The sequence below is a fragment of the Zeus faber genome (assembly GCF_960531495.2).
Source record: "Zeus faber genome assembly, chromosome: 22".
NCBI classification, from domain to species: domain Eukaryota; kingdom Metazoa; phylum Chordata; class Actinopteri; order Zeiformes; family Zeidae; genus Zeus; species Zeus faber.
In genome coordinates this window covers 18,808,846-18,825,423 of record NC_137209.1, presented here as the reverse complement: position 1 = coordinate 18,825,423, position 16,578 = coordinate 18,808,846, and the positions used below count along the sequence as shown (strand labels likewise).

Here is a 16,578-nt window from a genome sequence, read left to right as displayed (position 1 = left end):
ATTATTAGGCCTTAACTAAAACACTTTCACTGTAAGAGGCTGTGTCGTTATGATATGGACATCGCGGTACAGAGCTGGATATCGTATGGTAATATCGCGATGCGGTTAAAACTCGTCTTCAAGGCTGCGTCACAGTTTTTATGAACTCCCCAGACTGTTCTCACCACTGGACAAAATATTTAGATTGTTTCCCAAATAATTTTTGAATCTAAATATCTTTTGAAAGTGCCGACAGTTGCCCCCCAATATGGTCCCAGCCCTGGTCCAGGTCACACTGTGCTTTTTTTTTTTTTTGTTCTGATGTTGTTATTGGTAATTATTATTATTATTATTATTATTATGTTTTTTGTTATGTTTTTATTACATTATTATGATGTTTTTTAATTGACTTATATATTTATTATTATTATTTATATTATTATTTATATCATTATTATTATGTTTTTTATTTGATTATTATTATTTTTTAATTATTTGATAAATATTGAGTTTCAAGTCAGTCCTGGAGCAGCTCGTTCACACTCACTTCCTTTTTAAGAGGATCATGTCCAGTTTTACTTCCTCTTAATGCTGTTTTCTAGCTCGTCTCTCTCTCTCCCCCTCTCTCTGTCTGTCGGTCTGTCCTTCCTTCCTCTTTGCTTCTTGGAGTCTCTTCATTTCCTACCCCCTCTTCAGTTCTCTCTGTGTGACGCTGAATGTTCCTTGTTTCTCTCTCTCTCTCTCGCTGTCTTTCTCTCTCCCTCCCTCTCCCTCCCTCCTTCTCTCTCTCTCTCCTTCTCTCCCTTTCTCTCTCTCTCTCTCTCTCTCTCGATCTCTTACCTTGCTCTCTCTCCCTCCCCCCTCCCTTTCTCCATCTCTCGCTCTATCTCACGCTTCTGCAGTTGTGACATGACTGACTGAAAATAAAGGAACCTTAAAAGCCTCTCTCTCTCTCCCTCCCTCCCTCCCTCTCTCTCTCTCCATCCCTCACTCTCTCCATCCCTCCCTCTCTTCCTCCCAGGGTTCCAAGCGGATCCTGCGCTCCAATGAGATCCTCTTGTCGTTGGCCGGTCTCACGGAGACGGAGACGGAGCTGCAGCTCACCTTCTCTCTGCAGGTACAGAGCACAGTGTCGGTGGCGGACCACTCCACCGACACTGGAACAGCAGACAGAGGAGCACATGCACCAACATGGCTGCTTCTCATCAAGTGCCGGCCAAAAATAAAGGATCAAATGTGGTATTATATTTAACAAGAAAATGTTACACATTCCCACTGTAAAATTGGGTCAAATGAAGGTTTAATTTCCACTCGTTTTTTGGCGTTTTCTTCCCTGTTCTGAAAACATCATCAAACAGGAAATGATGTGCGCTGCGTTCCAGCAAGATATGATAACAAATAAAAACAAGATCACACTAAAGGTGCAGAAGAAAAACAAACAAATACAACAGGAAAGTTGGAGAATGGTGGATAGATGGATATTGAAATATCAACATGGAAATATAGATAGATTCTGTTTATAGATGGATAGAAACACATATACACTGTAGATGTATAGATGGCTAGATGGATAGATAGGTAGAGCAGCTGCAGATTTACCCTTTAACAGGCTCTGGCTACAGGGCTACTGTCAAGGTGCCTGCGTGTTGACCCGCCCTGTGTATTGACCGCCCACATGTGTTGACCTGCCCCTGTGTATTGACCCGCCCGTGTCCACGTGTGTTGACCCGCCCATGTGTGTTGACCCACCCATGTTTGTTGACCCGCCCATGTGTGTTGACCCGCCCATGTGTGTTGACCTGCTCCCGTGTATTGACCTGCCCACGTGTATTGACCCTCCCCGTGTGTTGACCCGCCCCCGTGTGTTGACCCGCCCCCGTGTGTTGACCCGCCCATGTGTGTTGACCCGCCCATGTGTGTTGACCTGCTCCCGTGTATTGACCTGCCCACGTGTATTGACCCTCCCCGTGTGTTGACCCGCCCCCGTGTGTTGACCCGCCCACGTGTGTTGACCCGCCCACGTGTGTTGACCCGCCCACGTGTGTTGACCCACCTTGCGTGTTGACCCGCCCTGTGTATTGACCGCCCACGTGTGTTGACCTGCCCACGTGTGTTGACCCGCCCCTGTGTATTGACCCGCCCGTGTCCACGTGTGTTGACCCGCCCATGTGTGTTGACCCGCCCATGTGTGTTGACCTGCTCCCGTGTATTGACCCGCCCACGTGTATTGACCCTCCCCCATGTATTGACCTGCCCCCGTCTATTGACCCGCCCATGTGTGTTGACCCACCCGTGTGTTGACCCGCCCCTGTGTATTGACCCGCCCGTGTCCACGTGTGTTGACCCACCCATGTGTGTTGACCCACCCATGTTTGTTGACCCGCCCATGTGTGTTGACCCGCCCATGTGTGTTGACCTGCCCCTTGTGTTGACCCGCCCCGTGTGTTGACCCGCCCCCTGTGTTAACCCACCCACGTGTGTTGACCCGCCCCGTGTGTTAACCCGCCCATGTGTGTTACCCCGCCCACATGTGTTGACCCGTCCTGTATCTCCTCAGTATCCGCACTTCCTAAAGCGCGACGTCAACAAGCTGCAGATCATGCTGCAGCGCCGCAAGCGCTACAAGAACCGCACCATCCTGGGCTACAAGACGCTGGCGCTGGGACTCATCAACATGACTGAGGTGGGGGACATGTGACTCACCCGTCCTCCCCCTTCCTCCCCCCCTCCTCCTCCTCCCTCATCCCTCCCTCCTGTACCCCTTTGCTTCGATGTACTTCCTTCTACCCCTCGTCCTCTCCCCTTGTCCCCTGTTGCCATCCCGCCTTGGCCCCCTCCTCGTCCTCCCAGTCCTGCCCCCTCCCCTTTTGCCCTCCCCTCTCCTTCTCCCCCCTTGTTGCCCTCCTTCTCCCCCTTCCTCCTCACCCCTCTTCCCCTCTCGCCCTCCCCCCTTGCCCCCACTCCTCGTCCTCCCCCCTCACCCCCCCGCCCTTCCCTTCCCCTTTGCCCTCCCCCCTTCCTCCACCCCCTTCTCCCCTCTCTTCCTCCCCACCCACCAGCATCCCATCCCTCTCTCTCAAACAGCAGAGCTCTTTCCAAATTAAATTAACTTGGTGATCTGCTTTTTTTTTTTTTTTTTTTTCCCTCTTGTTGGAGCCGGAGAAAATTGGTCTGGAACTAAAAAATAAAAAACCCAAAAAGATGATTATTATTTTGAGTCCTCCTCTGCTTCATCGCGGCTTATTTCACGCTCATCAAGTGGATTTAATCAGTAAAACAAAAGGCAGCGCCGGGTTCACCCTCGGGGGGGGGGGGGGGGATCAAATCACTTTTCTTTAATATTCCGCTCGTGGGGCGTGGCTCAGCGTCGCTCCGCTTGTTGCCGTTGTGATAATATTTTGGGGGAACGACTCATTTAGCCGGTCATCGGGAACGCTATCGACACGCGGCCGAGTTCGGCTCCCGGCTCAAAGGAACGGCTCCTGCTCCCGCCCGTTGGTTAGATTTTGCCGCGTTTTGTGTTTGTCGGTTCCGCTTGAAGAGGTGGACGCGTCGTTGCCTGGAGCACGGACGAGACGAACGCAAACTGCGGCAAAGTTGAGTCAACGGCGTCGTCAAGAACCCGACAAACACGCGTTGGACCGGGAGATCATTTTCACGTCGGCTTCTTATTTTTTCCCTGTTTTATTTTGGGAGACACAGACGTTTGTAGTCTGTCATTTTAGATCGGGCTGCCAAATGGTCTAGTTTGTGGGTCATTTTCAGGATCATTTGTTTTTTTATTGTTTATTGTAATTGTTTTTTAGGTTTATTCTATATTGACACACTTTTCTATTTAAGGTATTTTTATTTTTTTGTGTCATTTTTGAAACAAGCTGATATTTCACATTTTGTTCACACAACGCTGTAGAATCGCTCGATCCCCTCTCCAAATATCGGATGAAGGATCAAAGAGCTTGAAATTTTGATCTTGCGACACGAGAACAAATTGCCATTAAAAAAAAAAAATATATATATATATATATATAATAATAATTTAGAATATACATATTTTTTTCCCAAGTGTGATTTGGAACATTTTTCGGGGGGCCCCTCTCTCCAGGTGATGCAGCACCCCAGGGAGGGGGCTCAGGTCCTGGGGCTTCACAGCCAGCTGAAGGACGCCTCGCTGGCCGTGGCCGAGGTGCGGGTCTTCTGCCTGTCCAGCCAGCCCATCGACCACGAGGGGCCCAAGGCCAAGACGTCCGGTGAGGAGCCCCGGGTGGAGGAGGAGGAGGAGGAGGGCGGGCGGGGGCTGGGCGAAGCCGGGTGGAGCTATGAAGTGTCAAAAGTTATCTTAAAAAACAAAAGATGAACAGTCTGAGGCCCTGTCCACGGAGGCTTTTAGAAAACGCTGTATTTTCTCAGCATTTTCAGAAATAGGCCTGGGACGAAAAAGGGGGAAAAATAAGTGAAAGAAAATGGAAAAATATACATAAAATGCATAGTGTGATTTTATTACATTTCATTGATACGTATTATACTTGTTTTTTACATGTTATACACGTGAAGGGGCTGTGTATCAATATAAATTAATGTATATACAATAATTGCTCAATAACTTATTACTCTCTCCCTTTCCCTCTCTTGCTCTCTATCTTCCTCATCCATCTCTCCCCCTCTCCCCCTCACCCCCCCCCCCCTCTCCTATCTCCCCAGACCGTTCCCCAGACATTGACAACTACTCTGAGGAGGAGGAGGAGAGCTACTCGTCAGAGCAGGAGGGCAGCGACGACCCAGTCCACGGACAGGTGTGTGTGTGTGTGTGTGTGTGTGTGTGTGTGTGTGTGTGTGTGTGTGTGTGTGTGTGTGTGTGTGTGTGTGTGTGTGTGTGTGTGTGTGTGTGTGTGTGTGTGTGTGTGTGTGTGTGTGTGTGTGTGTGTTGGGGGAGTTCCGAAGTCAGCTGTCGCGAGAAGTGTACCAAGCTTCCTTTGATTTTTATCTGGTTATATACTTCATATTTCTTACTCAATGTTTTGTTACAATGGTGGTTGACTGTAAAGATGGAGACAAGACAGTTTTATATTATTGAGATATACTTTTATGAGATTTTCATTTTATTTATATATATATATATATATATATATATATATATATATATATATATATATATATATATATATATAAAATGCCAAATTCATTTTATTTAATTTTTAGAGAGGTAGAGAGAGAGGTGTAGATAGGGAGGGAGACAGACGGAGTGAAAGGAGATTCAAGAAACAACCTGCGACGTGTTGCGCCGCCTGTCCTGCTGGCGGTGTGCTTTCAAGTCAAACCCGGAATTCCGAGACTCCCAAGAAGTGTTGACGAGCCCGACTTCACGATGAGCTCGTTAAAGTGGCCGAGTTGGAAAACAAACACGAAACACATTTCACCGGAGATGTCCAATAAAAACCACTTTGTTGTGATGGAATTCTATTAATTATAATTGTATGTATTTCGATGGAGAATGATGTTGATCTAATGAGGTAATGTTAGATGGTAAAATTGATACGACTGCAGTGTGACCCTGAAATCGCTATTGATCTCATGAGGATATTTCAAACGGACTTTATTCCGAATTGGAAAGGGGGATCGGAAAGCGACGGAGTGAGAGAATATTGATGGTGGAGAGAGAGAAGTGGTGCAGCAGCAGGAGGACGGCGCGATTGATGGATCCATGGAAAGGAGGGATGGTAGCAGTGACGTGTGAAAGGAGAGGGGGGGGGGGGCGGTCGTGTCCAATCATTTCCTCTACTCTCTCTGTCTCTCTCTCTCTCCCCCTGTCTCTCTCTCAGTATCTGTATGATGAGGAGGACGACGTGAGGAAGAAGAAGTTGAGGCGGAAGCCGCCCTCCAACGCCGCCATCACCAGAGTAAGAAACTGTTCATCCGTTCATCAGTCTGTCCATTCATCTGTTCATCAGTCTGTGAATCCATCTGTCCATCCATCTGTCTATTCATCCGTTCATCAGTTCGTCCATCCATCTGTCTATTCATCCGTTCATCAGTTCGTCCATCCATCTGTCTATTCATCCGTTCATCAGTTTGTCCATCCATCTGTCTATTCATCCGTCCTCTCCTCTCTGTGTCACTCGCTCACCTTCTCAATGTGCATCATTTGGGCCAATTTCCCACTGAGTAAAAAACCCGATTTACACACACACACACACACATACACACACAAATATATATACCCGTTTTGAATGACGCCACATTTGGAAATATTTTGGGCCGTTCATCCTCTGTGATCAGAGGTTAGCATGTAGCACGTCGCTAACTCTGTGCGGGACGCACAAGGAGGGGAATCGGTGTCGACCTTCTCATCATGACCTCGAATTTCACCCAAAACACGACACAAGGAGGAAGAAGCAGATGATGACCAACAATACTGACGATGACGAAGAGGATGATGGAGATGATGATGAATAATGATGATGATGAAGATTATTATAATGATGATGAATGATGATGATGATGAAGATTATTATAATGATGATGAATGATGATGATGATGATGAAGATTATTATAATGATGATGGTGAATGATGATGATGATGAAGATTATTATAATGATGATGGTGAATAATGATGATGATGAAGATTATTATAATGATGAATGATGATGATGATGAAGATAATTATAATGATGATGATGATGATGATGAAGATTTTTATAATGATGATGATGATGATGAAGAACGTCTGTCTCTCCCAAACAGCAGCAACCAAACCTGAAGCAGAAGTTTGTCGCCTTGTTGAGGAGATTTAAAGTCACTGACGAGGTAGGAACCAGCTCTCCGTCCCTCTTTCTGTCCCTCCGTCCATCTCTCCCTCTATCCCGCCACCTCTCCATCTCCCTCTATCCCTCCACCTCTCTCTATCTCTCTAATTCAAATGAGGTTTCGTTTTCCATTGGCACGGCATGGTGCTGAGGTAAACGTGTGGTTGGAGCAGCCACACCCGTCCTGGGCGGAGGTGATCGGTGGACCCAGGATCAGTGTGGCTGCGCACCTTAAAACTCCACCTGGGTGACGGGTGGCAGACGAAACTGCCACGGTGTGGCCACAGGTTTCCCCCCAAAATGACCCTTCCGTTCTCTGTCTCTCCCTTCTCTTCGTTCCCTCCATTTTCTCTGTTCTCTCTGTTCTCTCATTCTCTCCGTCCTCTTCCCTCCGTTCTCTCGTTCTCTCCATCCTATTCTCTCCGTCCTCTCCATTCCCTCCAATCTCTCATTCTCTCCATCCTCTTCTCTCCATCCTCTTCTCTCCGTCCTCTCCATTCCCTCCCATCTCTCATTCTCTCCGTCCTCTTCTCTCTGTTCTCTCTGTTGCCTCCGTTCTCTCATTCTCTCCATCCTCTTCTCTCTGTCCTCTCCATTCCCTCCATTCTTTCATTCTCTCTGTCCTCTTCTCTCCATCCTCTTCTCTCCATTCTCTCATTCTCTCCATCCTCTTCTCTCCACCCTCTCCGTTCTCTCATTCTCTTCACCCTCTCCCTTCCCCCCGTTCTCTCATTCTCTCCACCCTCTCCGTTCCCTCGGTTCTCTCATTCTCTCCACCCTCTCCGTTCCCCCCTTTCTCTCATTCTCTCCGTTCTGCGGCAGGTTGGTTTCGGTCTGGAGCACGTGTCCCGGGAGCAGATCCAGGAGGTGGAGGAGGACCTGGACGAGCTGTACGACAGCCTGGAGATGTACAACCCCAGCGACAGTGGCCCCGACATGGAGGAGACGGACAGCGTCGTCAGCACACCCAAGCCCAAGCTCAGGTGCCGGGGCCGCCACGCCGACCGCCGGGATCCCCAAAAACGGGTCCTGCTTAATATTTTATACATATGGGGGACGTTGCGGGAACCTCCAGTTGAGTCCCAAGCCTGGCTTCCAGTCAGTGCACCCTCTGCTGGACGAAACAGGGCGTTGCAGTCACTGCTGTTCTGTCTTTAAAATCCCATAATTCATATCATTCATAATTAAAATATTCCCTATATTTTGTAGCTTAATTTATATCATTCATATTTGAAATATTCCCTCCATTTTATAGCTTAATTCATATTGTTCATATTCAAAATGTTCCCGATATTTTATAGCTTAATTCATATCGTTCATAATTAAAATATTCCCTATATTTTATGGCTTTATTCATATTGTTCATATTTAAAATATTCCCTATAATTTATAGCTTTATTCATATCATTCATATTTAAAATATTCCCTATAATTTATAGCTTTTTTCATATTGTTCATATTTAAAATATTCCCTACATTTTATAGCTTTATTCATATTGTTCATATTTAAAATATTCCCTATATTTTACATCTTTATTCATATCATTCATATTTAAAATATTCCCTTTTATTTATAGCTTTATTCATATCATTCATATTTAATATATTCCCGATATTTTATAGCTTTTTTAATATTGCTAATATTTAAATATTCCCTATGTTTTGAATATGAACGATATAAATAAAGTGCCGTTGCTTTCACGCGGAATAAACAAAATACAAAATATGGTTTGCACGTTCTACTTGACTCTGATGACAGGGAGGAAGGGAGTGAATTTTAAAGTAGGTTTCTGACGGGATATTAAAAAAACAAAACACTTTTTACTTAAATATAGAATATTATAGATCCTAAAAATATGAGCGATCACCAGGAAAGTGGTCTGGGGAGGCGGGGGGTAGTAATATGTGACATATGTGAGCAAATATACAGCGGTGCTCATTTGATTCCAAAAATTGTTGCCGTATTGTCCTTGAACAGGGTCACCAAACCCGAAATTTCTCCCAAATGTGTCAACATTTTGTACAAGGAGTTTTGGTAATTGACTGTAATTGATTGTAATTGAAGTCTGTCACTGAGACGTCTTTGTTATCCTCTCCTTCCATTTGTTATTCACTCTAATCCTGCGTGTGTGCGTGTGTGTGTGTCCAGGCCGTTCTTTGAGGGCATGTCGCTGTCCAGCTCGCAGACCGAGATCGGCAGCCTGAACAGCAAAGGCAGTTTGGGCCGCGACGCCTTCAGTCCTGTGAGTAATAAGCATGCGTGGATTTCTGATATTTTTAATGATATCATATACGAAGACTGTGATTTATCATATTTTTTTGTCTTTCTGCCTGAAAACCGTTATTATTGTCCCTGAACTACATTTAAAAATATATATTTTAAAAATTGTAATTAAATGTATTTATTCTTTTTAATATATATATATATTTTTTTTTAAGTGTATTATTTTCTATCATAATAATCATCATCATAATAATAATAGTAATAATAATAATTTATTTATTATTTTATTTTTAAAATGTGTCTCTGTTCTCTATCTATGTAGTGGAATAAATAAATATTTTTCTGTATCTCGACCTTCATTTCCAACTTTTTTCTAAACCTTTTTTCTAAATTACCTACAGCAATGAATCATTTTGAAGGGTTAATCCGTTTTTGTTTTTGTTTTGTTTGTTCATAGCCACGGGCTGTGTGCTGACTGTGCTACCCCCAATGCATGAAATTGGGGAAATGTGTTAATCCGTCTTTGACAACAATTTCTTTCATATTGGTTTGGAAAATACTCAGCAGCGGCATCATTCGATCCATGGAGTTGGATTCCACAGCTAGATCATGGGTTAACCTAGAATTTAAATCAAAGTGTTGTATTTATTTATTTATTTTTATTTTTTTACCACTTTAGTGATCCAATGATTTGAATTTAATTGCTTTCTGGTCAATGACGAGCCTCTTACCTTGCAGGACCATCAGGTCATCAGCTGGAGGGTTTTTTTAAATGCCTTTTAAAGGTCAAATCCATTTCATTTCATAATGTGTTTTTGAGGTAACTTTTTCGAGCAATGTTCTGCTTTTCTCCCCTCTGAAATAATAATAATAAAAAAATAAAAAAAACTCAAAAAAATGGGTTTCATGTCAATCCAAAACCTGTTTTTAAAATGGAAATCAAAGCGTCTGATAACCTAACATATTAAAAAAAATAATATAGAATATATATTATGCAAATCTGGCTGCACACACTGAAGAATACGACTGTGGGAAAGTTTATTTTGTCACAAAAAAAAAAATATTAAGAAAGAAATATAATTAGAATTCTGCTCTCTTGACTTCCATTGTTTTCCCCGTCTTAAAAACATGGACTTTGAACCTTCCAACGTTAATGCACCAAAAAGACAAAACAAGGTGTGAATGAATGGCTGTTGCTGTGTGTGTCCAGCAGGGGGAGCAGCCTCCTCTGGACAAGATGAAGCACTCCAGGAGCCGCAACCTGGAAGAGACGCTGTCTGAGAGCGACACCCTGGTGAGGGAGGGAGGGAGGGAGGGGGGAGAGCGTGGGGGAGGGAGGGAGGGAGGGTGGAGAGCGTGGGGGAGGGAGGGGGGAGAGAGTGTGGGAGGGAAGGAGGGAGGGGGAGAGGAGAGGGAGAGGTGAGTAAAGAGAGATGACGGAGAAACGAGAGAGCGCGACAGATGGAGAGACGGACAGAGAGAAACGGATAAGAAAGAATGTGAGCGCGAGAGAGGGATGAATTGATGGACGGATAGAGGGATGGAAAGACACAGAGATGGATAGAGAGAGAGACAGACTGATAGACGGATAGAGGGGGAGACTGATAGAGAGACGGCTAGTGAGACGGATAGAGAGACAGAGATTGATAGGGACAGTGAGAGAGACGGCTAGAGAGGGAGACTGATAGAGACGGATAGACAGATAGAGAGAGAGACAGAGATGGATAGAGACAGTGAGAGAGACGGATAGAGAGCGGAAGTGTTTTGGTCCAGACCTGTGTGATTATCACTCCATGTTGCCATCTGTGCTGTAACTGAGGTGTGTGTGTGTGTGTGTGTGTGTGTGTGTGTGTGTGTGTGTGTGTGTGTGTGTGTGTGTGTGTGTGTCTGTGCGCGGTGTGTGTGTGTGTGTGTGTGTGTGTGTCTGTGCGCGCGCAGGAGCTGACTGACCAGGAGCTCGTCACCGAGGCGGGCCCCTGCATCACCGTGTCGGTGGCGGAGAAACCCTGTACGCCGCTGAAGTCCACCAAGATGGAGAGCCAGCCCCTGCCGTCGCCACGGTAACCACGTCACCACCACCCACACGCGCACCACCACGTCACCCCGAGTCCCGAGGGTGGGTTGGGCTCCAGCCGGTACCTGACGGAGGACACTGTGCCCCCTTTCTAGGATCTGGAGGAGAGGTTCACTATTTTGCAACCCTCGTTAATTGAGGGTTCACTACTTTGCAACCCTCATTAATTGAGTGTTCATTGTTTTGCAACCCTTGTGAATCGAGGGTTTACATAGCTAAATGAGAGTTCACTATTTTGCAACCCTTGTTAATTGAGGGTTCACTATTCTGCAACCCTCGTTAAATGATACTAAATGTTCACTATTTTGCAACTATTGGTAATAGATGTTTTACGTACCTAAAATAGGATTCACTATGTTGCAACCCTCGTTAATTGAGGGTTTACGTAGCTAAAAGAGGGTTCACTATTTTGCAACCCTCGTTAATTTAGAGTTTACGTAGCTAAACGGCGGTTCACTATTTTTCAACCCTCCCGAAATGAGAGTTGACGTATTTAAATGAGGGTTCACCGCTTTGCAACCCTCGTTAAGTGAGGGTTCATGTAGCTAGGTCCAAGAAAGTAACCATTTTATTTTGGTGTGTAATATTTGGGCTTGTGCTGCAAAAAAGGGGCTCCAAGTTCACAGGTTCGAATTGACCTTACACCTCAAGGTGCAGTTATCAACGTTTAAATGTTGTTAAAGTTAAACATTAAATTAAAGATAAAACAATAGAAAGTAAAAAAGTCACGATGTGTCAAACTGTTTAGATATGACTTAATATGAAATATAATATAATATCAAATGCCAGTTAAAGAATTTGAATCTGTATCGATTAGGATTAGCATTTTCAAGTAGGTCTCGAGTACGATTCCTACTCTCTGCTTGTCTAGGTGAGATTATGATAGACTAGTGCTCCCCCGAGCGGTCGGAAAATGTCACATTCCGGCTTCAAGAGGCTGACGAATGAGTGCTGCTTCATTTAATTATCATTTATTTTGACTCCGCCTCCACCTCCCGCTTTGCCCAGGCTGGACGGAGGCCACACCCCCCGACAGAAGCGCAGCACCACCCCGATGAAGGAGCGGCAGCTCCCCAAACCGCTGAGCGAGAGGACCAACAGCTCCGACTCAGAGCGCTCGCCCGAACTGGGCCACACCACGCCGGTGAGACACCGTGACAGTCAGTCCCAAAATCCCAGAAACCCCGCTTTAACAACCGTGTTCACTCATATCCGGGTTCACCACAAGTACTAAAACGAAATAAATATGATTTACCACCTCATGCTTACGGCGCCCGTGGAGGGGATGCACACAGACAGCAATGACCTGCGAGAACTCCCAGGTAGGACCACGTCAGGTCCGGAGTGTCGCCGGGTTCGCCAGGTTTCCGTGGAAACGGTGAACCGCACTCCCTGTAGATCTACTGCCTCCTCAGCGGGGCGGCCACGCCAGCTCCGCAACCCCGGTAGCCGCGCCTCAGTTCCTCCGCTTTGGGGTAAACATCGCCGGCCCCGCCCCGTTGTTGGGAGCGAGAGCGGCTGTTCCCCCTCGTCGAAACAAGGTTTCGGCCACCGTCTTGCAGATGACAGAAAGCCGTGCCCCGTAGGATGAAAAGAGATCTGCACAATGCCTGCAGTAGGAAAAAAGAGACGTAAGAAAGAGCACAGTAGACAGACGGAGCTCCTGGAGAGGCTGCGCCGCAGGCGGACACGCCCATCTGCTCGGCTGCTGCCTGTTGGGCTTGAGTTTGCCGTGTTGCGATTTGAGCGTATTTTTTCATGCCAAATGCAGCACCTTTGAGGGTTTCCAGACAATGATTGTCATTGTTTTGGTGTTGTTAACTGACCCCCAGTAAACATACATTTGCATCAATGCACTCCCATGTTGGTACGAGTATTAAACACTTGAAAAATATCCCTGTAACGTACATTTTGAACAGATAAAAAATGTGCAATTCATTTTCCATTAATCGCAATTAACTATGGACAACCGTGCGATTAAACATTTGAACCGATTGACAGCCCTACGACATTGAATGACTTGGTTTCTTCCCGTGCGTGCTAAAAAAAAAAGGATCAAATGTGCACATTTTTAAGCAAAATAATCTTGAACAATACCACTGAATAATAATATAATAATACCACTGAATAATAATATAATAATAATACCACTGAGTTACCACTTGGGTTGTGTAAAATTCTTAAATTGTCAAGGTTTGGCGTTCATACTAATGTAAAAATTCTCAGAGCAACTAATGCTTCTCACTTTTGTATTCATACTAGTCTTTGGAATTTTTCCTCTCTTTTGTTTGCATCAGCAAACAATTCGGAATCTTTTGCCGCATTACTCTCCACCGCTGACGAGGAAAAGATTTCACAGCAAATATTTTTAACATAGATTTTAGAAGCTTAAGTACCACAGACAAGGAAGGAACAGTGAGTGGTAAACACTAAGAAAAAAAAAATATATGGGATTTTTTTAAACAAAATAATCTTATGGATTACCACTTTAAAGTACAATTTTTTTTATAAATATATATATATATATACTGTAATATATATGATATACTGTATATATATAATTATATACAATTATAATATAATTGGTCTTGCTGTGTTTCTGATCATTAAAAACCGGGAAGACAAGGCACACACACACACACACACACACACACACACACATATACATATACACACACACACACACACACAGAGGAGTGTGTGCAACTGTATGTGGATCATTATGAGCTGGCTGGAGGGGCGCATGCAGTTTGATGTAGAACGTCTTCCCACGTTCCTCAGCCTGCATGCCTGGCTCCAGGGCACGACGGCACATTATACATGCAGCCGTGATTCATCTGAGAAGTAACATGGGGGTGGAGAGTTTGGGGGGGGTGTGTGTGTGTGTGTGTGTGTGTGTGTGTGTGTGTGTGTGTGTGTGTGTGTGTGTGTGTGTGTGTGTGTGTGTGTGTGTGTGTGTGTGTGTGAATAATATACACGCACACACATGCACACATACATACATTATACACACAAATAGAAAATGTGTGTGTGTGTTACCTCCAGTAATTCATCATTCTTGTAGTTCCACTCTATTTTCCTTGATTTTGTCTTATGTTGTTGTGTGCATGAATGTGTGTGTGTGTGTGTGCGCGTGTGCGTGCGTGCATGTTTGTGTGTGTATATTATTTGCATACATGCATTTGTGTGTTTTTTTTATATATTATGTGTGTATTTTCCATATATACCTATGTGTGTGGGGACATGTGTGCGTCTGTATTTTCTATTTGTGTGTGTGTGTGTGTGTGTGTGTGTGTGTGTGTGTGTGTGTGTTTGTTTTATATAAACACATTGTGTATGTTTTTCATATATGTGTGTGTGTCTATATGCATTAGTGTGTGTGTATTTCATATACGTGTGTGTGTGTGGGGGGGGTGTTTTATATATACGTTTGTGTATGTGAGTGTATGTATATATGCATTTGTGTGTATGTATTTCATATACGTGTGTGTGTGTGTGTGTGTGTGTGTGTGTGTGTGTGTGTGTGTGTGTGTGTGTGTGTGTGTGTGTGTGTGTGTGTGTGTGTGTGTGTGTGTGTGTGTGTGTGTGTGTGTGTGTGTGTGTGTGCAGGTCCTGAGGAAGGCGGCCTACGACCAGTTGAACCAGATCCTGCTTTCAGACGCTGCTCTCCCAGAGAGCCTCATCCTGGTCAATGGCACCGACTGGCAGGGGCAGGTAGCGGCCCAGTAGAACCAGTACACACCCAGAAGTACCAGTACACACCCAGTAACATCAGTACACACCCAGAGCTACCAATACACATCCAGTAGTACCAGTACACACCCAATAACACCAGTACACATCCTTTAGTACCAGTTCACATCCAGTAACACCAGTACACACCCAGAACTACCAGTACACATCCAGTAGTACCAGTACACACCCAATAACACCAGTGCACATTCAGTAGTACCAGTACACACCCAGTAACACCAGTACACACCCAGTAACACCAGTACACGCCCAGAATTACCAGTACACACCCAGTAACACCAGTACACACCCAGAACTACCAGTACACTCCCAGTAACTATATACTAATACTATGTATATACTTTTACTATGTACTGTATATACGTCTTGTATACTGTCTTATATAAATGTATATACTATCTTATATGTAATTGATATAGTACACATTATATACTACTTATATGCTTATATACTATAAATATTATATCCTTTAATCTTAAATATTACCTTCTGTACAATATATACTATAAGCTATATAATTATCTGATGTGCTTGTATACTTAAATCATATTTACTTTATATACTATAAATCTTATATACTATATTATATACATATCTCTATACTTACATCTAATATAATTGATTTACTTTAAATCCTACACATTTACATTTTACATTTAGTCATTGATCAGACGCTTTTATCCAAAGCGACTTACAATTGTTCAAACACCGACGGACGCAGCCATCAGGAGCAATTAGGGGCTAAGTGTCTTGCTCAAGGACACTACAGCATGCTAGCAGGAGGAGCCTGGGATCCAACCAGCAACCCTTAGATCACTAGACCACCAGCTCTACCGCCTGAGCTACCATCCCCCATTTACAGATATACTTTGTGCGTGCGTGCGTGCGTGCGTGCGTGCGTGCGTGCGTGCGTGTGTGTGTGCGCGCGCGTGTGTGTGTGTGTTGCAGTACGTGGCGGAGCAGCTCCAGGTGCACAGACACCCGGTGGTGTGCACGTGTTCTGGGGCGGAGATCCAGGCCGCCCTGTCTGCCGTGCTCACACGCATCCAGAAATTGTGAGTGACACACACACACACACACACACACACACACACACACACACGCACGCACCTTCTAGGTTGTTTTTGTGTGTATGATGGATGTGTTTTTCCGGCCGTGACTAATTGTTTTCTCTTGTTTGTCCTCCTCCTCCTCCTCCTTCTTTCATTCCCTCCTTCCTTCTCTCCTTCTCTCCTCTTGCTTCCCTCTCTCCAACACCTCTCCTCCTTATTCTCCTCTTCTCTTCTCCTCTTTCTCCTCCTCCGTCACTCCCTCTCCTCCCTCCATCCCTCGTCCTCCATCCCTCCCCATGCTTGGTTCCTCCGTTCCCCTCCTCCTTATTCTCCTCCTCTCTCCTCCTCTATCTCCTCCTCGTCTCCTCCTCCGTCCCTCCTCCTCCCTCCATCCCTCCATCCCTCCTCATCCTTGTTTCCTCTGTCCTTCTCCTCCATCCCTCCTTGTGTCCTCTCCTTCTTTTCCTCCGCCCTTCTACCTCTCCCCCTCCTCATCCCTCACTCCCGCCTCTCCTTATCCCGGTTTCCTCCCTCCCTCCCTCCTCCTCCTCCTCCTCCTCCTCCTTATCTCCCCTCCCCTTTTACTCCATCCCTCCATCGCCTCCCTCTCCAGCTGTAACTGCAACTCCTCCATGCCCCGAGCGGTGAAGGTGGTGGCGGTGGGCAGTCAGAGCTTTCTGGGCTCCATCTTGCA

At 45.2% G+C, this 16,578-nt stretch overlaps 1 protein-coding gene across 1 annotated transcript in view; it reads left to right on the top strand.

The window, feature by feature from the left end:
• pacs1 (phosphofurin acidic cluster sorting protein 1) overlaps positions 1–16,578 on the top strand; it is a gene marked incomplete at its 5' end in the record, with an annotated part of 55,060 nt that overhangs the window by 29,922 nt on the left and 8,560 nt on the right. Inside the window, 14 exons of the mRNA XM_080023629.1 lie at positions 1,001–1,096; positions 2,537–2,662; positions 4,082–4,226; positions 4,678–4,769; positions 5,796–5,873; positions 6,720–6,782; positions 7,604–7,764; positions 8,931–9,024; positions 10,216–10,299; positions 10,944–11,065; positions 12,088–12,223; positions 14,689–14,793; positions 15,781–15,887; positions 16,498–16,578. The exon at positions 16,498–16,578 is cut by the window's right edge and continues 74 nt beyond it. Of these exons, the coding sequence (XP_079879755.1) occupies positions 1,001–1,096; positions 2,537–2,662; positions 4,082–4,226; positions 4,678–4,769; positions 5,796–5,873; positions 6,720–6,782; positions 7,604–7,764; positions 8,931–9,024; positions 10,216–10,299; positions 10,944–11,065; positions 12,088–12,223; positions 14,689–14,793; positions 15,781–15,887; positions 16,498–16,578 (1,490 nt within the window). The remainder of the gene's footprint in view (positions 1–1,000; positions 1,097–2,536; positions 2,663–4,081; positions 4,227–4,677; positions 4,770–5,795; positions 5,874–6,719; positions 6,783–7,603; positions 7,765–8,930; positions 9,025–10,215; positions 10,300–10,943; positions 11,066–12,087; positions 12,224–14,688; positions 14,794–15,780; positions 15,888–16,497) is intronic.